The sequence below is a fragment of the Liolophura sinensis genome, chromosome 1 (assembly GCF_032854445.1).
Source record: "Liolophura sinensis isolate JHLJ2023 chromosome 1, CUHK_Ljap_v2, whole genome shotgun sequence".
NCBI lineage: Eukaryota > Metazoa > Mollusca > Polyplacophora > Chitonida > Chitonidae > Liolophura > Liolophura sinensis.
The window spans coordinates 53,110,650-53,134,595 of NC_088295.1; the positions used below are offsets into that span (position 1 = coordinate 53,110,650).

The following is a 23,946-nucleotide window of genomic DNA, read 5'->3' on the forward strand; positions in this document are numbered from 1 at the left end:
CATTCATCAATAAAAAGATTTCTGAACAGAGTATTCTCGTGGTGTCAATCATGTAATGATAGTCAAGAAACTGGCCCCTTTATTATCTGACTTGTATGAATCCTTGTGTTGCAAGGAGATTGCATTCAAAACATCGTGGTTGGAGTTGGAATCTGTCCCATTTCGCCCAGCTTTTTGCTTGTGTGGATTTACCATGATGAGACATAAGGATACCTACATGGAATTGACAGGTAAGATGTCTGAGAGTATAGATGTATACTTTTTCACGCCACCAGTATCGAGTCACTGGAGACTGCACAAAGTTGTTTCGTTAAACTTAAGACATGGGCTGTGTTAGTGTAAGTATTCGCTGCCCTACACAGCTATGGTGTACATCTCCATATAATCCTCTACAGCCCCTATTCAGTTTAAAATATTGTAATGCAAAAAAAAAAAACAAAAAAAAAAAACATTTCTTGGACACGAGCAATGCCAGAACAGAACCGAGATCACTGCACTGTAAGACCTGGATACAAATATTTGACCTCACTGGTCTAGGGCTTCTAGTAAGATATGAGGCAACATAAACCTCTTGGTTACAAAGTACCTCATGGAGAATAGGAAGGGAGGCCAGTTTATGTACAGCAGACAACCCACCTGAACTAATACTCTCTAAGGTGACTGGGAGTTTACTCTGGGCAACTGCTACCAGCTTCAGTGCCACGTAGAACTGACTGCGGCCAAACATCCCAAGTCGCTTTGCACCACATAGTTCCATTATCTGAAAACCAAAGATGAAGTGCACAACTGAATTGCTTCAAGAAAGATTGTCCTCTTACCAAGCTGTTTAGTTGGACCAGGTTAATCACTATTACCACTGATACTGCCTACAAAAACAACGAATCAAAGTTTTACATCATAGGTTAATATACATGTTTTTGGGGTTTTTTTGGGGGGTTTTTTTCTAGTACTGTTCTCTACTGATTAAGAGGTACACTGTAATGATGGTACAAGTAGATGTAAGTGTCAGATTTCAAAGTCATGCTGCTTTAACATCCTGAAGGTAGTACATGTATCTTAGTACAACCTTATACATTACAAGTTGCTAGTTCGAGTACACTGACAGTTGGTTGAGGAATATTTGGGTACGCCACATTCCTGGCTGCTCAACCTATAGTCACTGACAAGTACCCTCACAGACATGGTGGGGATCAGGAGGTGGCCTGAAAAAGCACTCCAATTACCTCAGGTTGGTCATATCTATGTCATAACATCTCCCCTTCCCATCCAAGCACACAATGTTGTAATAGTAATCCTAGGGTATTGTTTTCATGTGGTACTGTTATGTTTTCAAGACGGTTGCCATTATCTAACATGGGTAAATACAATTTTAGGACCGTGCCCATTAGCTGACTATTGTAGCTTTTCTTTTCTGACTGTGATGATCTTAATCTCTTGTATTATTTTTGCAACGTAATTTTTAAGTTTTGGAATTGGGTTATTTATAATACCATCATTTTGCAGTATCTTAAATAAAGTCAACAAAGAAATATAAAGTCTAGAAGTTTGACTGTCGGTGACGAGTCAAGTGTTCGTGTGAGCCGTCAAATGGTGAAGCAAATGGTGGTTGTGACAAAATCCCTTGTGACAATATAGCCTAAGGGCATTTTTTACCTGAAATGATACTTTATTAGATTACCATTACAAAATTGCGTGCGGCGATAGTAAGAGGAGATTATACGACATGGATCTGAGCAACCTGAGGTAAGTGGAGTGCTTGTTCAAGCCGCCTCCCCACTCTGACTGTAGGTCGAGCAGTCCTGAATCGTATATATTCAAATATTCCTTCACCAACAGTCAGCGTTCTCAGACTGAGGATTTGCCAATTCAAGTAAACAGCTGCCAAATCCAGTCCACAGGACAAAACCATAATAATATAAAGTTGCAGAATCTCAAAAGTCCTTTTTTTTCACATGTTCAATTTAAGAACACTGGCAAAGTGATTACAGCATGGAAAATATGACCCTCTCACTGCAATTAAAATGTGATAAAACCATGGAGCTTTTACTGATACATGTATTTGTATTTGTCTTTAAGCTTACTTCAAAGCAAATGACAAAGAATACAGTGATAACATTCACATTCAGAACATGCAAATGTGTACATGCAACAGTATTCAAACCTTCAATACTTATAACTAGGGCTTATGTGGCTCTACCTTACAGAAGACGGAGGTTTGAGAAACATATTACTAGAGCAATGAGAAGAATTTCTGTGACATCAATGTGGCCAAATATACAGTTTAAATCACTGGGTATAATTATAAGGGATATAACTAATCACCATGCAAGCCTGGAAATACGTTGCTGTCAAGGACAATGTCCTGCACTCAACAGTGTTGTGATTTGATTTATTCATTTATTTGATTGGTGTTTTACGCCGTACTCAAGAATATTTCACTTATACGGCGGCGGCCAGCATTATGGTGGGAGGAAACCGGGCACAGCCCGGGGGAAACCCACGACCATCTGCAGGTTGCTGGCAGACACTCCCACTTACGGCCGGAGAGGAAGCCAGCATGAGCTGGACTTGAACTCACAGGGACCGCATTGGTGAGAGGCTTCTGGGTCATTGCGCTGCGCTAGCGCGCTAACCGACTGAGCCACGGAGGCCCCCAACAGTGTTTTGACAGAGACCAACTGTTTGGAACAGGACAAATGGCAATGTTCATGACATTGTAACTTTTTTAATAATGTGGTTAGCCAGAAAATTTGCTGATCATGCCATGCACTCACCTAAAATCAATTCCAAGCTTGCCATACATTTATGAATAGCAAACAAAACACAAGGCCTTCAACATGGTCAATGAACAAACTGGATATCTGTGCATTTTGAGTAAGACTTTGTGCTTGGAACACACATGTTGTCACCTCAAGCTAAATACTTTGCAACTGTCTCAACTTGAACATCTGTCTATAAACGGAATCAGAATTTCAAGAGTCTCACAAGTTTAAATGCAGGTTTAAATGAGGTAAGGTAGGAGGATCTCCTAATTTAAAGCGGCTAAATAATGTGGTTTAACAGTAGATTTTAGCTACCCCATCGAGCTGACAGACCAGACTATGCAAGATGCATACTCAGTATGGCTACTACATGTACCGTAAAATCATGTCATTCAGTCACTTTAATTATATAGGTCTGTGACAGCCCACACAGTGCCTCTCCCAAAACCTGTGTCAACTTGACAGACTCTTGCAATGCAGATTCTTCAATACTGACCCAGACTGAACAAAACCCCATTACATGTAGCTCCAGACTTCAACTATTTGCAGCAGCAAGGACATTACATTTTGTTTCAAATGAAGATAGATGCTAAATGGGGTAAATCTAGAAAAACAGTTCTGAAAGTCAAGGAAAAACCTCCATATACATGTCAGAATTTATTTATTGGTATACCAAAGAATGTTAAACAACTATTTCTGTGCATACTATGAAAGACAAAGCCCCCAGACTTGGATATTGTTCCAAGCATGCTACAAGTATTTTGTTTGGTGATCCTTGGATTAGGCAAGTCTCAGTGAGTGCAAAGTTTCAATGCATATATGAATGGTGATAATCATTTCGAAGTATACATGTCTATTAGGTGTAATTAAGTCCTCATAGGTTAGTCTAGGACCCACCTTAGGCAACACCATAGTACAACTTACGGGTATTGAACCTACAGAATAACAGAAAATCTGATCAGGTGAGATGTTTTGACTCTCAAAGGCATAAAATATCTCCACATCTGGGAGGTGGAGGGGGCGTGGTTGTTAAATCACAGATTACTAATCAGTTGATGAAGCAGCAACCCAAAAGGGTGAACGCAGCACCATTGAATAATTAACGCCCATTATTGGATTTCATCGCCCATTAAGGTCCCATTACCTCGTACAAGGTGTCTGCCGACAGCCCAGCGGTTCGGAGGAGTTCAATGGCACTTGTTCCTGACACTTTGCCTGTTCCCTCAACATCACACGAATGGAACAGGTCCTGATAAAGTCGCTGCTCTTGATCGTTTAGCTTTAGTGCTTCCATCCTGATTATTGAAAGACAACTCCGCGAACAGTTCTGTTATTAATCCAATGTGGAGCAACTATTGGCTTTTTTGTCCTCTGATACACCACACACCCGACATTCGTCATCAAAGCCATTGACGTCCACAGAAAACTATTTACATCTCATCTGCCGCCATGTTAGATGAGTGGGGTTGATCCTACTTTAATGCACTACAACCGAGTTTTTATCATTTAAGGGAATAATAAATCTTTGCATGGAAGTTCGTCGGCTATTTACTGTCAGCATTTATACTAATATCATTTGTTATTCACTTTTGGTAAAGATAAATGTTTTAAATTAAAAGAGACTAAGTCCCATCAGTTCTGCATAAGTCGACTTCCTACTTCCGAAAAGGTTAACAGACCGCTGAGTGTGTGTGGGACTGTCGATGCTAGGTCGGCTTAGAGTTGTCAGGACACCAGTTCATATTTCAGCATAGAACATATTAAACAGTCGTAGTAAACTCATAAAATTTTCTAGACATTCACACACCCTAACATTTAATATAGTTATCAAAATACACGACATCAGCGAACATCCAGGCAAGAAACGGCTTCTACGCATGTCGGGATAAATTGGCGGGAGTTGTCGAAGTGCGCATGTGCTCGTATTTCCCTCCATTACTGCAGAAAGCTGAAGCTCATTTTTGTTCTCGCCGGTGGACAAGATGACAGAGAAAGACGGAGGTAAACTAATCCATTACTATATTTTATTTCCCAGCCAGTTTTAATGACGCATTCATTTAGTATGGCGGGTATTGCGGGTGTAATCAGTTGCAGCTAGAGAGAAGTTTGGGTAGGTAAAAAAAAAAGTGAGAACAATAAAGTTTAGATTTGCTGAAGAGCTGACGACTCCAGTTCACACTCACAAGTAACAAAGCCGAGTAGTAGCAGATTCACCTTCATGTTTTCCTGTGCATGTGTCCCAGTGTCTGAGTGACATTAACATAGTGGTAATAGTAATGAAAATGCAGGATGTTTAGCTATATTAGACTTTGGTGTCAAAATTTCAACCATTCAATGTGGGCCTTCCTGGTTAAGCGTGTTTTACTTGTGAGTAACAAAACTATTGAGTTGGCCTATATGCAAGTGAAATGGTGATAACGATAGTCGATGACTGTCGTTCAGTTAAATTAAACGCTGAGGTCAATTTTCAGCAATTTCTGACTGATATTTTTCTGCCTCAACGTTTAATCATTGGATAAAAAAATTCAGTCAGTCCACTGCATAAGCATTTCGTGGAACAAAGGTCGACCATTAAATCTAAAACAGCAGCATTCGTTGGTTATTGACCGGATTGAGGAGAAAACGATCCTTTCAGTCACTCATACACGTTTAAATTGCATTTCATATGAGTTATGTGAAGAATATAGGATCAAGTGTTGACTTTCTTTTTCAAATTAGCAATGTGCACACACGACACAGCGGGTGCATCCAACATCTGGATTGTATGTTAGGTCACGGGCAGAAAACATTGATAATGAGACAGTTGCACAAGTCTTGACCTTTTTTGTTTTTGAATTTTCTCACTCAACTGACTTGGCAAATTGTTGAATCTATTCTACCACCATGATTGATGAAACCATTGTGAAATTTGTCATTTAACACTGGCTGCGTGGTCCTGCCTGGTAGGTTGAATTCCATATCTTCTGGTTTATGGTTCTGAAATTTTAGTACCCCAACTCGACATGACTGCACAAAGTTATTGTGATGGGCTATATGGCAATATTTCTCTGGATTTCTACAACATTTTGACTCGGGAGTGGGGGTGGGGGGATTTATACTTGCAGGAGTGGTAATAAAGGCCCTAATCTATGAAGCCCACAACAGAAATAGGCTTGTGGTATTATGTTTTAAGAGTAAATTTAAAGGTCTACTTTATTCCGCAAAGTGGAATGGAACAACTAGATTTTTGACTTAAATTATTAAACATTGAGGAAGACAAATATCAGAAATTGTTCAATATAAAACTTAATGTTTAATTTAATTGAGCTGTGATGACTGCAGCTTCCTGTTCAACATCACCTCAAAGTATGGAATTTTAAAGACTAGAACTTGCAAGGTAGATCACCAGAACTGGGACTGTCAAACTGCATATAGATAGTTTAAAGTCTGTTGAATAGATTCCAATTATTTAAAACATCGAAAACGGAAGACCGTGTGACGTCACAGCCTTACATCACCTGCAGGCATGTGTACAACACATACAACAACACACAGGTGACAATAGCTACGCTACACTTTAACAACTAATTTAGAGATTATTCCATACCCATGTATGGCTTGCGACTGCAGCAACCTATCCCAGGATACCAGAAAGTTACACACATAGCCTTAAAAGCCACAGATTAAGAAAATATAGATTAGATATTACTGAAAATACCTTTTGATTACAGAGGACTCCATTGTTGTGATTTTAATTGGATTAGGCCTAGCTACTTCAAACACACACCGAAGGACGTGATTTATCCCAAAATGAAGCAAAACAAAAGAAAACTGAAAGTCCAGAATTTGACTCTCGGTATGCAAAAAGTTTTTGATTGCTTGTTTGAGAAAGCAGGCTGTGACACTAATTATCGAGAGCCACTGGCCTACAAAGCCACTAGGAGTATGGACAGCCAGTCACCTATCGGGTCAGTTCACATCTTGCGTACAAATTCTCCCAAGATACTACCATCATTCCATGGATGTCCAATTTGTCAGGAAGTAGATCAAATGGCGGCGTTTTTGTGTCATCTACAGTGGCCGGTATGCAAGCGAAAATTGGTCATCATATCGCTCAGCAGCTATGCTGTACACGCTGTTAAAGGATTTTTAGAATGCAACTCTGTTGTCTGTCAAAATATTTGGTATAAAACTGTTTTTACTTAAGTGATTAGACCAACATAGCAAAAAACATTGTGGTGGAAAATTTAGTGTGAAGATAAAAGCACTGGAGGAGCCTCTCACCGATGCGGTCGCTGTGAGTTCAAGTCCAGCTCATACTGGCTTCCTCTCCGGCCGTGCGAGGGAAGGTATGCAGCAACCTGCGGGTGGCCGTGGGTTTCCCCGGGCTCTGCCTGGTTTCCACCCACCATAATGCTGGCTGCCTTGGTATAAGTGAAATATTCTTGAGTATGGTGTGAAACACCAATCAAATAAATAAATAAATAAAAGCACTGGAGATCTCCTGTGAGAAAAAATACATGCTCTGATTCTGATTTTTTAAAGTACAAGTAAGAAGAGAATGAAACGAATTTACACAGTGTCTTTACATCGTGAAATCGATTAACCAGCTTGAAAATACTAAATTTTGATGATTGCCTTTCTTAAAGTGAAAGCTAAAAGCTACTTAAATCAGGGTATGTGCACTGCTTTATTTTCCATGAGAAAGAGGCATTTTGTTTAGCTTTATCCTCCCACTTTTCTCAGTATTTATTTTTTGCCCAATTTGAGAGGCAGTCACAGCAGGCTTTCTTCAACATTGGGGTTGTTTATTTGACAAAGTCGTGTTAATAATGGTATTTTTTACTTCAAGAGATTTCTTGCCTTACTTTTTTTCTCAACTGAATAAACTTCTTAATTCTGATCTAATTGGAATTTCTTATAATTCTGCTGATTTGACACTTTTACAGTACGTGCAGGGCTTGAAATTTTTTTTTTTTTTTGACCTGGGAGCCATTGGACCCTAGACATAAAATTTCCAGGGACCAAATAATTTTTTCAGGGGCCATCTATACGTGGAGATTTATTTTCAGCAATCTAGGAAAATGTTATCAGGCATAACATATAATATATGAGAAAATCAAGGGCAAGATTCACAAATTGCAAGTTGTACATGTACAACATTTTTGTCATAATTAGCCTTGCCTCATAATATGGTGCCTGAAGCCAGGATTGGCGGTTTAAGACATGACAAAATATTGTACAAAGTTTCAAGAATGTGGCCCCTGATTAAAGTCCCTGTACTGTGAAACATACAAGCAATATTATAAAGATCACTGGACACCAAAAATTTACAACAGTTTATACTTATAAGTTTGTCCTGTTTTGACATAGATGAATATTCAACCAAGGCAAAGTATAACATCAATCAGTGAGTCCAAAATGGTCTGCAGTGCAGAGATAAGACTCTGCATAAGATAAGATAAAAAATAGTTTTTAAAGCTGTAAAAACGAAAACGTTCCAATGTTGGGTGAAAGTGTAAGCCATTGTGGTTAATTTGTGTTGAAACTTTGTAGAAGGATTTGATGATGCTGTGGAGGAGAGGGTAATCAATGAAGAGTACAAGATATGGAAGAAGAACACCCCGTTTCTCTATGATCTGGTTATGACACATGCATTGGAGTGGCCCAGTCTTACTGCCCAATGGCTCCCTGATGTTACCAGGTAAGACCATCCTGTCAATTGGAAAATTGCAGATAGATTCTCACCCGAAAACAGACAGTTGTATGTAGCAATACACACAACTGGGCATAGTTGTCGAAATTCATAAGGGTTAGGCTGATGTTTCTTTTGCAAACCGAATTGTCAAAAGTGTGTACATCTGTAAAATCAACTCGCACTACACATATATCTATTCAGTGGCACACCAAGCATTCTCTCTACATGTAAGCCAAATGGAGTAGTCCAGGCATACAATTTTACATACTTGTTCTTTGTTTAGGAATAACATGCACTGATTTGAGGATGGTTGAAGTATTCTGCGATTTAAGTCTTTAAGTGAAAGAAATTTGTGTGAAAACTTAACTTTTTATGGAGAAACCATCAAAGTTTTGTTTGATTTACTCATTAGTTTCCTTACACTTATGGTGGCCAACAGTTTGGGATCATAAACATGTTCAATAAAAAAATTGACCCTAGATAAGACTCTAGAAGTGTATAAAGGCATTAAAATGATACTTTTGCTCAAGACTTAAGTTTTTCTGATGAGAAAGTTATTAAACTCAAAACTTTGAATTGGCTGAATCAAGCAGAATGTGTTACTTTAGATGAAATACAGTATTTACAGTGTCACTGTTCCTGAGAAAAACGAGCGATTAGTTCATGCTCGTTATCATGAGATCGGTGATTTAAAAATTTTATCCACTAATGGACAGTGGTTGAGTAAACAACATGCTGCCTATAGCGAATGATATATTTTGTGTAAGTAGTTTGTCATTTAGTTGTCAAGATACACTGGTTTATTACAAGCACTCCAATTTCATTGTAAGGAATGCCTTCATGTAATTGAAATAGTTTTTCAAATACATGTACAAACACATTTTAATACCCTTTCCTTTAAAGATGCCCAATTAAAATTGTGCATGATAAATTTAGCTTGAAATGCTCAAAAAATTTTTGTATTCCTTTAGTCAGAATGTGCAAAGGATACTACCATACCTTCTCAATAATTACAGACACATTTTCAGAAAGTGTATACCATAATGCCCTGCGAGGGCTCTTGTCTAAAGTAGTAAACACTCTGTGGGAAGTAAGGGATTACCAGTAGTAGATCAGTGACAAGCTGTCCACACCCCTGCCACGTCTCAGCGAGTCTGACCAGCTTGGCAAGAAACTCACTGCCGCTTTTTTTCACTTTTTTTCCATTGAGTGTTTGTCAGAGGCAGGGATGGACTAAGTGTTTTGATGAATGTCAAGATGTAAAATTAAAAAAAACATGTCCCTATAACATCAATCAGTGAGTCCAGAATGGACTGCAGTGCATGAGAATTTGGCAATTCTTCTCTTTACCCTAGACATTTATTAGGACACAGAATATATTTGTGTGGTCTTGCATCTGGAAATGACTGTCCCAGACCTGTAGGTGCCAAATAAAATCTACATGGTTTGTATTCTCGTCCGGGAACTGGGAAATCTAACCACTTGAGCTTTGTTTTCTGGGTATACATTGTTTGTATACTTTCTGTCAAATTAGTGATGCAACACAAATATACTCAGAGGTCAATATTCTGTCAAAGTCTGATACATAATAAATATGTTAAACCCGGTTTAGCTGATTGAATGACATAGATACATGAATGTACATGCACTACTAACTTTTTCTCGAAATATCTGTGGTAATATGTAACGAACTATCTTTTTAAAATTAATCTAAAAAGGGAGAAACCCTTACTCTCCCCCTCCTCATTGAGGTTGAGCTGTTAGATTTGTCATGTTCCTGCCAAGGTAGACAAGTGATGAGTAATAAATAGGAATTCTACTACAAGTCAGACAAGCGTGCTACAGGCGTTGTATCCACATTTGTAAGGCAGCATTGTTAATTCAGTGATCAAACACCAGTCATCCATGTTCCATTCGTATATGGACCTAAACATGAGTGGGGAGGAAGACAAGCGATCAGTGGATTCAAGACAACCCTGCGGATATAATAGCTAATGCGGTAGGGTGTTGCACGTTCCCCTGTAACTGATGCCACACAACCAGCGACTTAAATATAGGATAGCATAGTTTGTAAAACATAGCCGGGACAATGACATAGTGAGAGTTTTGGGTAGGGAAATGGCAAAGAGGTATTTTCACTATGCTGATGTTCCGTTATCAATATTTTTGTCTTCTATTGGTTTTTAAACAAGTGTGTGTACTGTAACATGACATTGTGAGTGCTGTGGACAAGCTGATAGGAAAGCCGAGCTTTATAGTCTAGAGTAGGCCTATACTCCAGCAGGGCGAGCTCACATGTGAATATCACCCACTGTGAGCCCTTAACGGGAGACTTCTGTGATCTACCTGCTTACTTCCAGTGTGCCTCAATTAGCGAGTGTCTGTAATTATTGAGGAGGTACGATATGTAAGACATTAGCCCAAATTAGTCTATTAAGAGAGTGTTCAAAGTAAAAAGCTGAATTTGACTGAGAGTACAACATTAAACCTCAGTGCTTTGATTGTTCATATTTTCTGAAGATCTCACATGGAGATCTGTGCAGATACGCAAATAATAATAAATGCTGCATTTCATGACTGGACGTATTTGAACTAAACACGGTCTTCATTGTACACCTTTTTTGTTTCAGGCCTGAGGGAAAAGATTACTCTCTTCACAGACTCATTTTAGGGACCCACACGTAAGATGCTTAAATGTGTGTATTTCTGTTTCTCAGCCAGATCTAACAGGCTGTCAAGCACCCACTGATAACATGTCAGCATCTTGGATTGCTGATCTTGTTCTAGCTGTGCTACATAAGTATAAGGAGACTTGTGTTCAGGTGTGGCTGTTTTCATGTGTTTATGTCTACCAGTCATTCTACCTAGCACTCTTGAAACTTGAAAACTCTAGAAACCCATATTTTACTCCGTTGGCAATTTCCCATAATGCAGTATGTTTATGAGATACACACGGGATAAAAATGTTTCCTTTAAGGCTTGTATACATGAATATTCTTAACTGTTTTTTTACTGGTTGTACCTTTTTAGCTAAGTCTCGCCACAATATGGCTGAAATATTGCCGATGTGGCGTTAAGCCATAATCATTCATTCATTCTTTAGTTGAGCACCCGTTTCGACTGTGCTAACTAGCTGTTAAATCTTGTACACTTTGAGAGAAACTTGTAAGGCTACAGATGATCCGTTTTTACACGTTTCATTTCATATTGTACATTTTGGTATAATGTTTCATTTGAATTTAATGTGGAATAGTTTGTTTGTTTGTTTGTTTTGATGAACTGAGTTTAGAATTGTGACATTTAGCGCATGCAGGTCTGCTTCTTTATCCCAAAATCCATACAGGTCGGATGAGCAGAACCATCTGCTTATTGCGTCCGTTCAGTTACCTAATGACAATGCCCAATTTGATGCCTCACATTATGACAGCGAAAAAGGAGGTGAGTTCATGCTGTCTTCCATTTAAACGTTATACCTGTGGATTTAGGTCAGTAATTATTCCAAAATATTGACATGTGGACTTGGTGGTAGTGATGGGTTTGGTTAAAACCAAAAAGTATCAAGAAGGATTCCAATCCTCATGCTTATTTCTTGACAGTTAATTATATACAGTTGGATGTGAACAGCAGGCCTTGCATGTGGTTGCTTATAAGCTGAAGTTAGTCGACAGTTGCACTGGAATGGACATGTATTTCCAGGCCGTCCTGTTTGTAAATTTATCTATGACCAAGGGACTGTAGAATTGTTTTCTTAGTTCTGTTGAGATATGATCTTTCATCTTTGTCTGAAACATGGGCTCCATAGTAATACTCTGTGTCTGTGCAGTGTTTTGTATGTATACATTCCAGTGACCACAGGAACAGCATTGTTCCAAAATGTTTGCTCTTTGTGAAAAATCATTTTCAGGTCCAGGGAGTGAGTGTGTGTGTGTTTGTGCGTGTGTATGTGTGAAATGGCCTCTTCATGTTATTCATTAAAGCAGCGAGCCACATTTGTCTTATCACAGTGGTATGCTTATTTTCTCTAAGTCTTACAAAATAAGCATATACCAGTGTTTTTGAGATTTGATGTACTTGTAGAGTGATCCCAGTCAGATCGAGTTTGAAAAAATTTTGGACATTCATCGAAAGCTTGGGAAAGTGTCCAATTTTTTTATTGTTTTCACGTATTCTGGTGTATTTGGCAATGCAGATTCCGAATCTTCTTTTGGATTTTGTCTATCTTTGTAAGGTTTGAGATAAGGTCATAAGGACTTTTTGTCAGTTACATAATTTCAATGACTTGTAACTCCAGAACTATGGGAGCTAGAAATGTGAAACTTACACCAAATTGCAGCTCAACACATGCCCTTTCAGCAATGGATTTGAGCTACGGTCAATAGTTTTCTCGCCAGAAATGTTCAAATGATACCACCCTACTTCAGAAATAGAAATGTAAGCCTGTGCATTTAGCATAGACTTTGGAGGTAACTGTGTATCACTATACATGTGCTGCATGTTTACATCCTGTTCGCAATAAATCATGGTTAATTCGCAACAATTCCGACACTATTCCCCAATATCCCTGTGCTATCAGGAATATAAGTCCAAAGCCATGGCCTAATATACCAAAAATTTGTATTGGGTATCGCTGTTCAGAACATAACAGCTTTAATTTGGGTTTTGCTTTGAAAACTTTGATGAATACTTTTTATTCTCAAAGTAATTCTTTTATTAATTGTCTTTCGTGATGCAAATACGAAAGACATTCTTGTCAATGTTGGCTTTCTGTATGTAATTTTTCGCTTGCTTTTAGCCAGTAAGAGACGGCTTAATTGAGGCCTGACAGGTAACTGTTATTTTATCACATCATTCATGCCAGAGAGGGTAATTCTTATGGTGGCTTTGCTGATGACTACAAACAAATGAGAAAGTCACAGTAAAAACCTGCTCCAGCTGATCCTTATAGCTGTACCTATGGTACTGACTGTACACTAAGGATGAGGTGAGTGATAAGTAGTTAGGCATTGAAGATGCCAGGATATACTGCATTTGACTGGAGTTGTATCAGGTATGCACAGTTTTTTAATATTTCCATTTTATTGTATTTTAAGCTGAAACAATGAAGTACTGAAGGCTCAGAATTGGAAGAATGGTGTCAGTGAAGTACGGTGCTTAGAAGCTTTTTGACTTTTTGATGGAGCTGCAAACATTGGTATCCCAGTTCATCAGTGGCCATGCACAATTCCTCATTTGTCAGAAATGTAGTTCATTGTCTGTGTTTTTGGTGTCCAGAGACACGTAGCTATTCAGCCATCTAAGCTTCTTTTCTTTAATCTTTGTTATTTTGGTATAGCCTATATATAGATCAAATAGTTTTCAGAAAGGTGTCCAAACACCACTCAATTAATCATGTATATATAATTGTCTGTTATTTAGCTCTGTAAAAAGTTGAACATTTTCTTGGTTTTCAGAATTCGGGGGATTTGGTTCGGTTAGCGGAAAGATAGAGATTGAGATCAAAATAAACCATGAAGGAGAAGTAAACCGTGCTCGATATATGCCCCAGAATCCCTGTGTCATTGCCACAAAGACCCCGTCAAGTGATGTGCTTGTGTTTGACTACACAAAACACCCCTCCAAACCAGGTATGCACAACACCCCTCCAAACCAGGTACACAAAACACCGCTTCAGACCAGTTATTCAAAACATCTCTTCACTCCTGGCACAGGAATCAAGCCTTTAAATCAAGAATTCAGCCTGCTTAAGTTGCCAAGAGTGGTCAACAGCTCTCTTGTAGTGAAAGAAATAACCACCCATCCAGACAAATGTCCATACAGTACATGTGAACTCGAGCGCTCATCCAGACTAGACATACACAAATGCCCATACAGTACATGTGAACTTAGCACCCATCCAGACTAGACATACATAAATGCCCATATAGTACCTGTGAACTCCAGCACCAATCCAGACTAGACATACATAAATGCCCATGCAGTACCTGTAAACTCCAGCACCAATCCAGACTAGACATACATATATGCCCATGCAGTACGTGCAAACTCGAGCACCCATCCAGACTAGACATACATATATGCCTATGCAGTACATGTGAACTCTAGCACCCATTGAAACCAAACATTAACATCTGCCAAGCCAGGTCCATAAAGCAGACCCTTTTACCCTTTTAAATGGATTTTTGTGTATAGTTAGAGCTCCTAATGCACTGTACGATTTCTAGCTTCATGGAGGAACAGTGGAGTATTTACATGACGTGGTTATTCCTTGGGATAGAACTAGTTTCTTCCTTTTGGAATATTTTCTGTGTTACCCAGCTTTTGCTGTTGAGCATACACTTCATCTTACACAACTTACACAGTGGTTTCTGTATCTTTGCAGATCCCAGTGGTGAGTGTAACCCAGAACTGCGATTGAAGGGACATCAAAAGGAAGGGTAGGTTCTTCACTGATCATTCATAGATGTCTTTTACTCGTATATTTACTGCAAAATATTGCTTGAATATCGCTTTTTGCTTTTTGTGATATTGACTGTGGTGATGCAACAAAGTGAGATTTCCAGATATCCCGCCCTAACTGTGAATATGATTATGTTAAATGTTTTAATATTGTATTTGTGTTGTAGATATGGGTTGTCCTGGAATCCAAATCTGAATGGACATCTTCTAAGTGCTTCTGATGATCATGTACGTCAACAGTTTTGTTGTTTTTTTTTCCCCCCCTTTATATAGTTGCGAATGATCTTAACAGGGCCCTGCTGGGATGCAGCCATGGTCATTGAGTTTTGTTACACTGAATGAACATACTGAATAAACAGAAAAATTAAAGCCTCTTATGCCAATCAGACATTATAAAGCGAACATTCTGTATGCTTTTTTTGCTATCTTTATGTAAGGAATAAATTATGAACTATTTCCGTAAGTTTGGATGTTTGAAGGAATGCAACACCTGTTGTACTGTTTTAAAGCTTTGACATTTTTATCTTGTAGACTATATGTTTATGGGATATTACATCAACTCCAAAAGAAGCACGAGTAATTGAGGCAGATACAATTTTTACAGGACATACATCAGTTGTGGAGGTAAGCATTCATTATACAAGTATTTTTGTTTGTGATGTATGCCTACAAAGTTAGTGTGTTTTTAAACATGCCATTTAAAGTAACCTTCAGTTTTTCCAAGGAGAGTTCTGGACTTAATGGAATAATAAATTTCTTACCTTATGTATCCTAATGGTCAGCGTGCTAGTTCAGCAGGTCAGTGACTCGGGAGTCTCTGTGAGTTCAAGTCCAGCTCATGTTGGCTTCTTCTCTGGTTGTTTGTGGGTAGATTGATCCCAGGTCCCTCCATAATGCTGGCCGCTATCGTATAAGTGAAGTAATGAGCATAGTGTAAAAACCTCAATCAAATAAATATATATTTAATAAGCTATTGGTAGTCTGTGGTGAATCCATTTGGTGACAGATCTTTACACAGGTAGTTTTACTCCAGCTGCTGAGTATGAATGCAAAAAAATTTGCTGAATGACATGAAAATGGAAAAAAATGTTCAGTTTTCTCTTATGGGTTTTTCACTTCTTCAGGATGTGGCTTGGCACCTTCTGCATGTTAGTTTGTTTGGATCTGTGGCAGATGACCAGAAACTTATGATGTAAGTATAAATTGCTGAACACAGATCTAGATAGCGGCCTGGTTTCGTAAAGCATTTGTATGCTTAGTTAACTGCCATGGCAACATTTATGTGTTTAACAGGTGTCTGTCTACCAGAATCCTATGGTTGAATCATGAGTTTCCACCAGGCTCTTCCCAATTTACAAGTGAAAATATTCTTGAGTACCCAAAACACCAGTCAAATAAATTAATTGAACAGGTATCACCCTACTAGTTGCACTCAATGATTGCTTTGTCATTATGTAAAGGGTAATTTCGGAGTGTACTGCAGTGTACTGGTTTATGTGTTCTTCAGCTGTGTTGCTATGGAGATCAGTGAAGAAGCTCTAAAATGTTATTCACTTGCATCAAACTTATCATTGTAGCTGGGACACAAGATCGGCCAACACAAACAAACCAAGCCATACTGTGGATGCTCACACAGCAGAAGTCAATTGCCTTTCCTTTAACCCCTATAGTGAATTTATTCTGGCCACAGGCTCTGCGGACAAAGTAAGTATGGTCTTATCAGATGCAGCGGAAAATCAAAAGGTATTATTGATATCACACCAAGTCAGGCAGTTTCCTCTACCCTTAATCTGTCTGTAATCATTACCTTGTCAACGCATGATATCCCCCTACAGTTTTGATTGAATTTCCATGAAACTTTGTGGGCATGACAGAGACCTTTTGATGTGGTCCAAGAAGTATTTGATTGTGCCAGATGCATTATTTCGAGAGTTATTACTTGTTAAGCATAGAATCGGGGCTGGTAGATAGTGAATACTTGTTTAGAGTTGTTAGAGCTGGTCTCTCAGTGTAACAGGTCCTGTCCGTGGTTTCCATTGCTTTCCACTTCCAGATCATTTGCTACCTGGTGTATACATGTTAACCACGTATGCTGAGCTTTCTCAGATTGATGACATACCTCAGCAAACTCAGTAAACAAATGTTACCCTATTTTAAGCACATATTGCATAGTGTGTGCAGGTCATGTCATGGAGTAGGTCTGTCAAATGTAGACCCAGGCGAATTGGCCATCCTCAGATTTTTGGACAAACATTTAGGTAAATCATATCCAAATACATGTACTGTACATGTACAGCTTCTCACAAGTGTGGTTGCTTTGACCAACATCATGCAGGCTATCTGTCTGGCCACAAGTAGAAAGGTCGGCCAGCAACCCGCGGAAGGCCGAGGGTTTCCCCTGGCCTCTGCCCGGTTTCCTCCCACCATTATGCTGGCTGTTGACGTATAAGTGAAATATTCTTGAGTACAGCGTAAAACACCAATCAAATAAATAAATAAATCGCACACTGTGTCTGTTTTCCTCACACCATTACGATGGCTACCATCGTATAAGTGAAATATTTTTGAGTACACCGTGAAATGCCAATCAAATAGATGTTCCATATTTCATAGTTGTTTCACATAACTTGTTTCAGACAGTTGCGCTCTGGGATCTACGAAACCTGAAATTAAAACTCCATTCCTTTGAATCACATAAAGACGAAATATTTCAAGTTCAGTGGTCTCCCCATAACGAGACTATCCTGGCCTCTAGTGGCACAGACAGACGGCTGCACGTGTGGGACCTGAGGTAAGACACAAAGTTGGCCAAATCTCTTAGTACATGTAAGTGCTTATAAAGAGGAAGTGTCATCCAGTTTCTGTCTGTCTGTCCCTCTTTTACTTCACATAATACACTTGAGAATGGGCTCTTTTGTGTTTGTGAAATTTGAGTCATCCTTGAGTAGGACAGTAGATTACTGAAGGAAATGGACCTTTGCTTAATTAATTCCTCATATTTCTCCAACTCTGGCCATTTTTCGTGATTTACTGTTCAGTTCCTGACATCTGATTGGTGGTTGTATTGTCTCCAGAACATTCAACTACAGGCCCAACAGAACATTGTAAATAACTTCTGCAATAAGTTCCCTAGCCCTTGACTAGTGAGGTCACGTGTACCCTAATTCTTCTTAAATTTAGGACAGATATTAGTAGTGTTGAAAGTAAAGTATTACATTTCTTTACCAGCCTTTTGGAAAAGTAAAGATATGAGTATGTTTTTAATTAGATGTCTAACCCTGTGAGAAAAATAAACTAGAGTAGGTCTTAAAAACTACAAGCCAAAGCAAGACTGCATAAACTCACAAGCTGTTCCCCAAGACCGGTTTAGTGTGTGGAGAGCCTGACAACCTTTGACCTCTTCATTGGTTTGAAGTTGAGGTTTGGGGTTGTAGTAGTTTCTGCAGAGCGGCTGTGCCATAGTATACCAGTGTTGTCATTGGTTCAGTTGTGATGTGCCTCAAAGCAGAGGCTAATGTGGGCACTAGCTCAGGATTTGTGTTTAGGAAATGACCTTTGGAACTATTATAACGTTCAGAGCATCATACCATACAGTTTTCAGATATACAGTTTACTATCAAAATGTTCAAGCAAATATTAGATGCCTTTGCATGAGTCACTGTGGAATAATAGCCCATATAGGGCATTGTCAAGGAGATTTATATTTGGTAAATTTCTGAGTAGATTGTAAAGCCTCAGCGTGATCTGTGTTTCAGTAAAATCGGTGAAGAGCAATCGGCTGAGGATGCTGAAGATGGACCTCCAGAGCTTCTGGTATGTACAAAATAGAGTTAAACTACATATGCCGAAGAAAGTATGAAGAAAAGTAAGAGTGTTTATTGACTGTTTTGGGGTTTTCATTTTTTCTGGGGTTTTTTTTTTGAAATTAGAGAAAGTGTTCATTTTTTCTATTCTGATGGTATATGTTTTACATTACCTTTTATTTAAAAATGTAACTGCAAGTGCTGTATGTCACTAAAAGTTTGGTTTGTAAAAATGTACTTTCAGATGCACATTCGATGCCAACAAGTAGTTTTTCTTATCACAAATTAATCAAACTTCACAAGAAAGGTGGATGAATTAAAATGTGTCACCTGAAAAATTATAAACTTTTGGTGAATTACAGTATGTATGGTCTACTTTCAGTTTATACATGGGGGACACACTGCTAAGATATCAGACTTTTCCTGGAACCCCACAGAACCATGGGTGATCTGTTCTGTGTCAGAGGATAACATCATGCAGGTTTGGCAGATGGTAAGTTAATGGAGCTAGGGCATTCACACTGTGTTAGTCCTGCTTGAGCATTCTCACTGTGTTAGTCCTGCTTGGGCATATTTCTCATTGTGTTAGTCCTGCTTGAGCATTCTCACTGTGTTAGTCCTGCTTGGGCATTCTCACTGTATTAGTCTTGCTTGAGCATTCTCACTGTGTTAGTCCTACTTGGGCATTCTCACTGTGTTAGTCCTGCTTGAGCAATCACACTGTGTTAGCCCTGGTTGGGCATATTTCTCACTGTGTTAGTCCTGCTTGAGCATTCTCACTGTGTTAGTCCTGCTTGGGCATTCTCACTGTGTTAGTCTTGCTTGAGCATTCTCACTGTGTTAGTCTTGCTTGGGCATTTTTCTCAAAGTGTTAGTTCTACTTGGGCATTCTCATTGTGTTTGTCCTGCTTGAGCATTCTCACTGTGTTAGTCTTGCATGAGCATTCTCACTGTGTTAGTCCTGCTTGGGCATTCTCCCTGTGTTAGTCCTGCTTGGGCATTCTCACTGTGTTAGTCTTGCTTGGTCATTTTTCTCACAGTGTTAGTCCTACTTGGGCATTCTCATTGTGTTTGTCCTCCTTGGGCGTTTTCACTGTGTTAGTCCTGCTCGAGCATTCTCATTGTGTTAGTCCTGCTTGAGCATTTTTCTCACTGTATTTGTCCTGCTTGAGCAATCTCACGGTGTTAGTCCTGGTTGGGCATATTTCTCACTGTGTTAGTCCTGCTTGAGCATTCTCACTGTGTTAGTCCTGCTTGGGCATTCTCACTGTGTTAGTCTTGCTTGAGCATTCTCACTGTGTTAGTCTTGCTTGGGCATTTTTCTCAAAGTGTTAGTTCTACTTGGGCATTCTCATTGTGTTTGTCCTGCTTGAGCATTCTCACTGTGTTAGTCTTGCATGAGCATTCTCACTGTGTTAGTCCTGCTTGGGCATTCTCCCTGTGTTAGTCCTGCTTGGGCATTCTCACTGTGTTAGTCTTGCTTGGTCATTTTTCTCACAGTGTTAGTCCTACTTGGGCATTCTCATTGTGTTTGTCCTCCTTGGGCGTTTTCACTGTGTTAGTCCTGCTCGAGCATTCTCATTGTGTTAGTCCTGCTTGAGCATTTTTCTCACTGTATTTGTCCTGCTTGAGCAATCTCACGGTGTTAGTCCTGGTTGGGCATATTTTTCACTGTGTTTGTCCTGTTTAGGCATTCTCACTGTATTCCTACTCCTTGGGCATTCTCATTGTGTTTGTCCTGCTTGAGTGTTCTGTTAGTCCTGTGTGAGCAATGTCATTGTGTTAGTTCAACTAGGATCATGTCCATGATATTATTGCACTGTATTACATAACCAGCTTTTGCTTTTGAAAAAAAAATATGTGGATTGAGTGAAGAATTAGTATTACCATAATTGAAAAATATACTTAAAAAATCATATAACTTGTACCGGTATATAAAAGCTATCAGTTATGCACGTATTAAGTGCATGTGTTTAGATTCAGATATATACATGACAACAAGTGTGTTCTTTCACATGTACATACCATGTCATGGGGTTAACTGTCATCCTTTATGATACCAAGTCAAGGGGTTAACTGTGTCATCCTTCTTGATACCATGTCATGGGGTTAACTGTCATCCTTTATGATACCAAGTCAAGGGGTTAACTCTGTCATCCTTCTTGATACCAAGTCATGGGGTTAACTGTGTCATCCTTCTTGATACCATGTCTTGGGGTTAACTGTCATCCTTTATGATACCATGTCTTGGGGTTAACTGTCATCCTTTATGATACCATGTCTAAATTGTAGTGCAATGCGTGTATTGGTGCCAAAATGTTTTGTTCTGACACAAACGTCTTGTTCTTTTTTCAGGCAGAAAATATTTACAATGACGAGGAACCCGACACCCCAGCTGGAGATTTGGAACAAACTGCATCCTAGTGAACTAGTAAACCTAGTCATCAATTTTTTTGTCTTTTTTTTTTTTTTTTTTTTTTTTTTTTTTTTTTTTTTTTTTTTTTGGAATATACTAGCGTACCATAGCTGCTTCACCAGAAACCATCTAGTGGCTTGGTAAAAGAATTTTTATCATAGCAGAAGAGAAGCTTATACTCAGTCATGTTAACATACAATTTGGCTTAGTGTACATGCTTTGAATTGTGTAGACATAAATAATTTATATATGTACCATTATCAACATCATGATCACTTTCATCTGTGCCATTCACTCATCTTTGAGTTCGTTGTAACGTTCAAATGGTCACGAAATCTGTGCAGTGTTTGCATTCTGTTGACTCTATTGTGGGTACTAAATTTGTAGGCAAAGTTTTGTTACCAACTTTCTCAACGTTTAATTAACTTCCACAGTAATGACTCTTTATAGACAGTGTGATTACCTTGTAGACAACAGAAGTCAAGTGTCTTTTTAAAGTGAGGTGGTCTCACAGGTTGTTAGAGTGTAAAGAATTTTTCACATTGGAAAAAAAAGCTGTGTAATTTAAGGATAGTTAGAGAATGCAAACACTAGGACCTTATCAGTTCTGGTGTTCATCAGATTTTTAAGTAATATTCTGATTGTACCTTAATGGAACTATTTGTCAGATATTAAACACCCATCAAACATTTTTAATGCATCGTTTTGTTTGTTTTTGGAGGGTAAATAAAGTGAAGTGCTTTAGCTTCACTTCTTTAATACATTCCGTTTCAAATCTCATTACCTCCTCTGGTCATGGTCAGATTTCCTGCCTTTAATTTTGTAGTAACAGGTTTTCTTGCTACGCATTTCTAGCAGGAAAATGTTTATTAGAAAGCAGTGCCTTTGAAGTTTTCTATCAGTGTGTCTCCGTAGCATCAAAACATTTTCAGCATGGCACAATGACCCAGGAGCCTCTCACCAATGTGGTCACTGTGAGGTCAAGTCCTCTGTTGTGGCTGTACGTGGGAAGGTCTTCCAGCAACCTGCGGATGGTCGTGGGTTTACCCCAGGCTCTGCCCAGTTTCCTGCTGGCCACCGTTTTATAAGGGAAATGTGAGTTTCCTCATGTAACAGGTCTGGGGTTCTGTTATTGTGCTGACTGTGGTGATGAGTTACAGTCAATGAACAAGACTTCCAGCCCCAACTGATCAGACCAAACACTGCTTGTAAACACATAGGAAAACAATATGCATAATTCTATCACTACATTCAGAGCTGAATTTTTTAAATTATTCTTACTGGTAAGTAAAGATTGTGATGTGTGAAGGACGTCCTATGTTTAATCTTAATTGTCCGATATTTTTGAAACGTGTCCTATATTTCAGCTCAATGGCATTTGCAGGCCTGTAAATAAAACACATCAAAGATGTCTTAAGTGCTTTAGCTGTTGAACCTCGTGGTATGGTTCAGAGGTAATAGAACTGCATTTTTCGATTCTGAGTTTCCATTAAGCGTTGTGACCTCACATGGAAAATAAAGAATTACATCAGAAGGTTTATGTGGATTCATGGATTTGTGAACCTAATATCGTGCACCAAAAAGGCAGACTGCCATATAAGTGAAATATTCTTTTTTTATTTTATCAATAAGATCTGTGCTGTTTGACAAGTATATGGTTTTATGCCTGTTGTAAAAAATGCATTTCATAACAATTGGGAGTCTAGCAGATGTGGTTAGCTCTCCTGGAAGTTCGGGCTGCAGATAAGCAGACCAGCATCAAATTATTGTGAGGCAAAACGACATTGTAGAGTGATTGTAGGTTATCAGCATTGTAAACATGTTTGTTTTATCATTTTAAGAAATTTTTCCCCTGCTCTGAATTTGTAAGGCTGTAATGACAATCACTGGTTGACGACTCTAATTGCTGGTGGAATAGCGGTTTCTGACTGCCCTAACCTCTCTCCAACCCTGTACCATGAAGCAAATTCCCTTAAGTTAACCTGGGCACACTATCTTAGAACGTTATTAATGTAAAGTCAATCCAGCTATTAAAGCAAGGTCAGTACTGGAATTACAAGTTGTGACGTTATATCTAATAGTGATGTTATGGCATGGTGGGGCAATAATGAAAATTATTCGCCAAACATGACTTGTACATGTCTATCTGGACTTATATCTTCCAAATCTGCTAAAATACATTCAGGAGCCATTATGAATACTACCATCTCATTGTCAAGTAGATGTACCAGTGAAAAGTCCCCAATGACTCCTCCAAATGTATACCATAGTAGTTGTGGGATCTAGTTACGTCATAATTTTCATAACCAAAAACCTGATCATTTATTTGGTATCTAGTCATCCAGGTTACAGGTATGTAGAATTGTTAGTGATTGGCTGAGCGAATTAAAAACAGGCAGGTCCAGTGTATTAGCCTGGACTATCACGTGGGACAGTATATCCTAGCCCAGTGGTTATTAGATTATTGCATTTTAAGTTAGGAAACCTGTGGATGGTCGCAGGTTTCACCCAGGCTCTTTTCGATCTCCCATCACAAAGCTCGTTGCCGTTATAAAAGTGAAATGTTGTGTAGGAGTAGTGTGTAAAACACCAGTGAAATAAATGTATTTTAAGGCAAACAAGATTCACCACTGGAAAGGGAATACAGGCATTCCAGTGGTTGCGCTGTTTGTGTGGCCTTGATGACAATCAGAAGTCTAGCTGTACAGCTCTGTAGACCTACACTGAATACAGGTAGTGATATCCAAACTGTGGTAGAAATACTACCTTTCACCTTGCCTTGATTAAACAAACTAAAAATTTGACAAATGAAAAAAGAAAATCCAACCCATT

General features: G+C 38.8%; 2 protein-coding genes across 6 annotated transcripts in view; one reads left to right on the forward strand and one right to left on the reverse strand.

Annotated features, from left to right (window-relative positions):
* LOC135477164 (ralBP1-associated Eps domain-containing protein 1-like) overlaps positions 1–4,203 on the reverse strand; it is a 36,142-nt gene extending 31,939 nt beyond the window's left edge. For all 4 annotated transcript variants that reach the window (XM_064757336.1, XM_064757343.1, XM_064757329.1 and 1 more), the window contains exons 1-2: positions 3,907–4,203; positions 637–760 (exon numbers count right to left, since the gene is read on the reverse strand). In XM_064757336.1, coding sequence (XP_064613406.1) covers positions 637–760; positions 3,907–4,056 — 274 coding nt within the window. In that variant the 5' untranslated portion in view covers positions 4,057–4,203. The remainder of the gene's footprint in view (positions 1–636; positions 761–3,906) is intronic.
* A 269-nt stretch (positions 4,204–4,472) lies between these two features.
* LOC135462132 (histone-binding protein RBBP4) lies at positions 4,473–21,173 on the forward strand. Of its 2 annotated transcripts, none has more exons than XM_064739502.1 (14): positions 4,473–4,763; positions 8,298–8,445; positions 11,070–11,120; positions 11,783–11,877; positions 13,890–14,063; positions 14,819–14,873; positions 15,063–15,123; positions 15,427–15,519; positions 16,020–16,087; positions 16,473–16,599; positions 17,532–17,686; positions 18,651–18,708; positions 19,081–19,191; positions 21,054–21,173. In XM_064739502.1, the coding sequence occupies exons 1-14, from the start codon at positions 4,745–4,747 to the stop codon at positions 21,120–21,122; spliced, it is 1,284 nt and encodes a 427-aa protein (XP_064595572.1). In that variant the 5' UTR covers positions 4,473–4,744; the 3' UTR covers positions 21,123–21,173. The 2 variants fall into 2 exon arrangements, with proteins under 2 accessions (XP_064595572.1, XP_064595571.1); XM_064739501.1 differs by having other exon boundaries at positions 4,474–4,763; positions 11,753–11,877.
* The last annotated feature ends 2,773 nt before the right edge of the window (positions 21,174–23,946 follow it).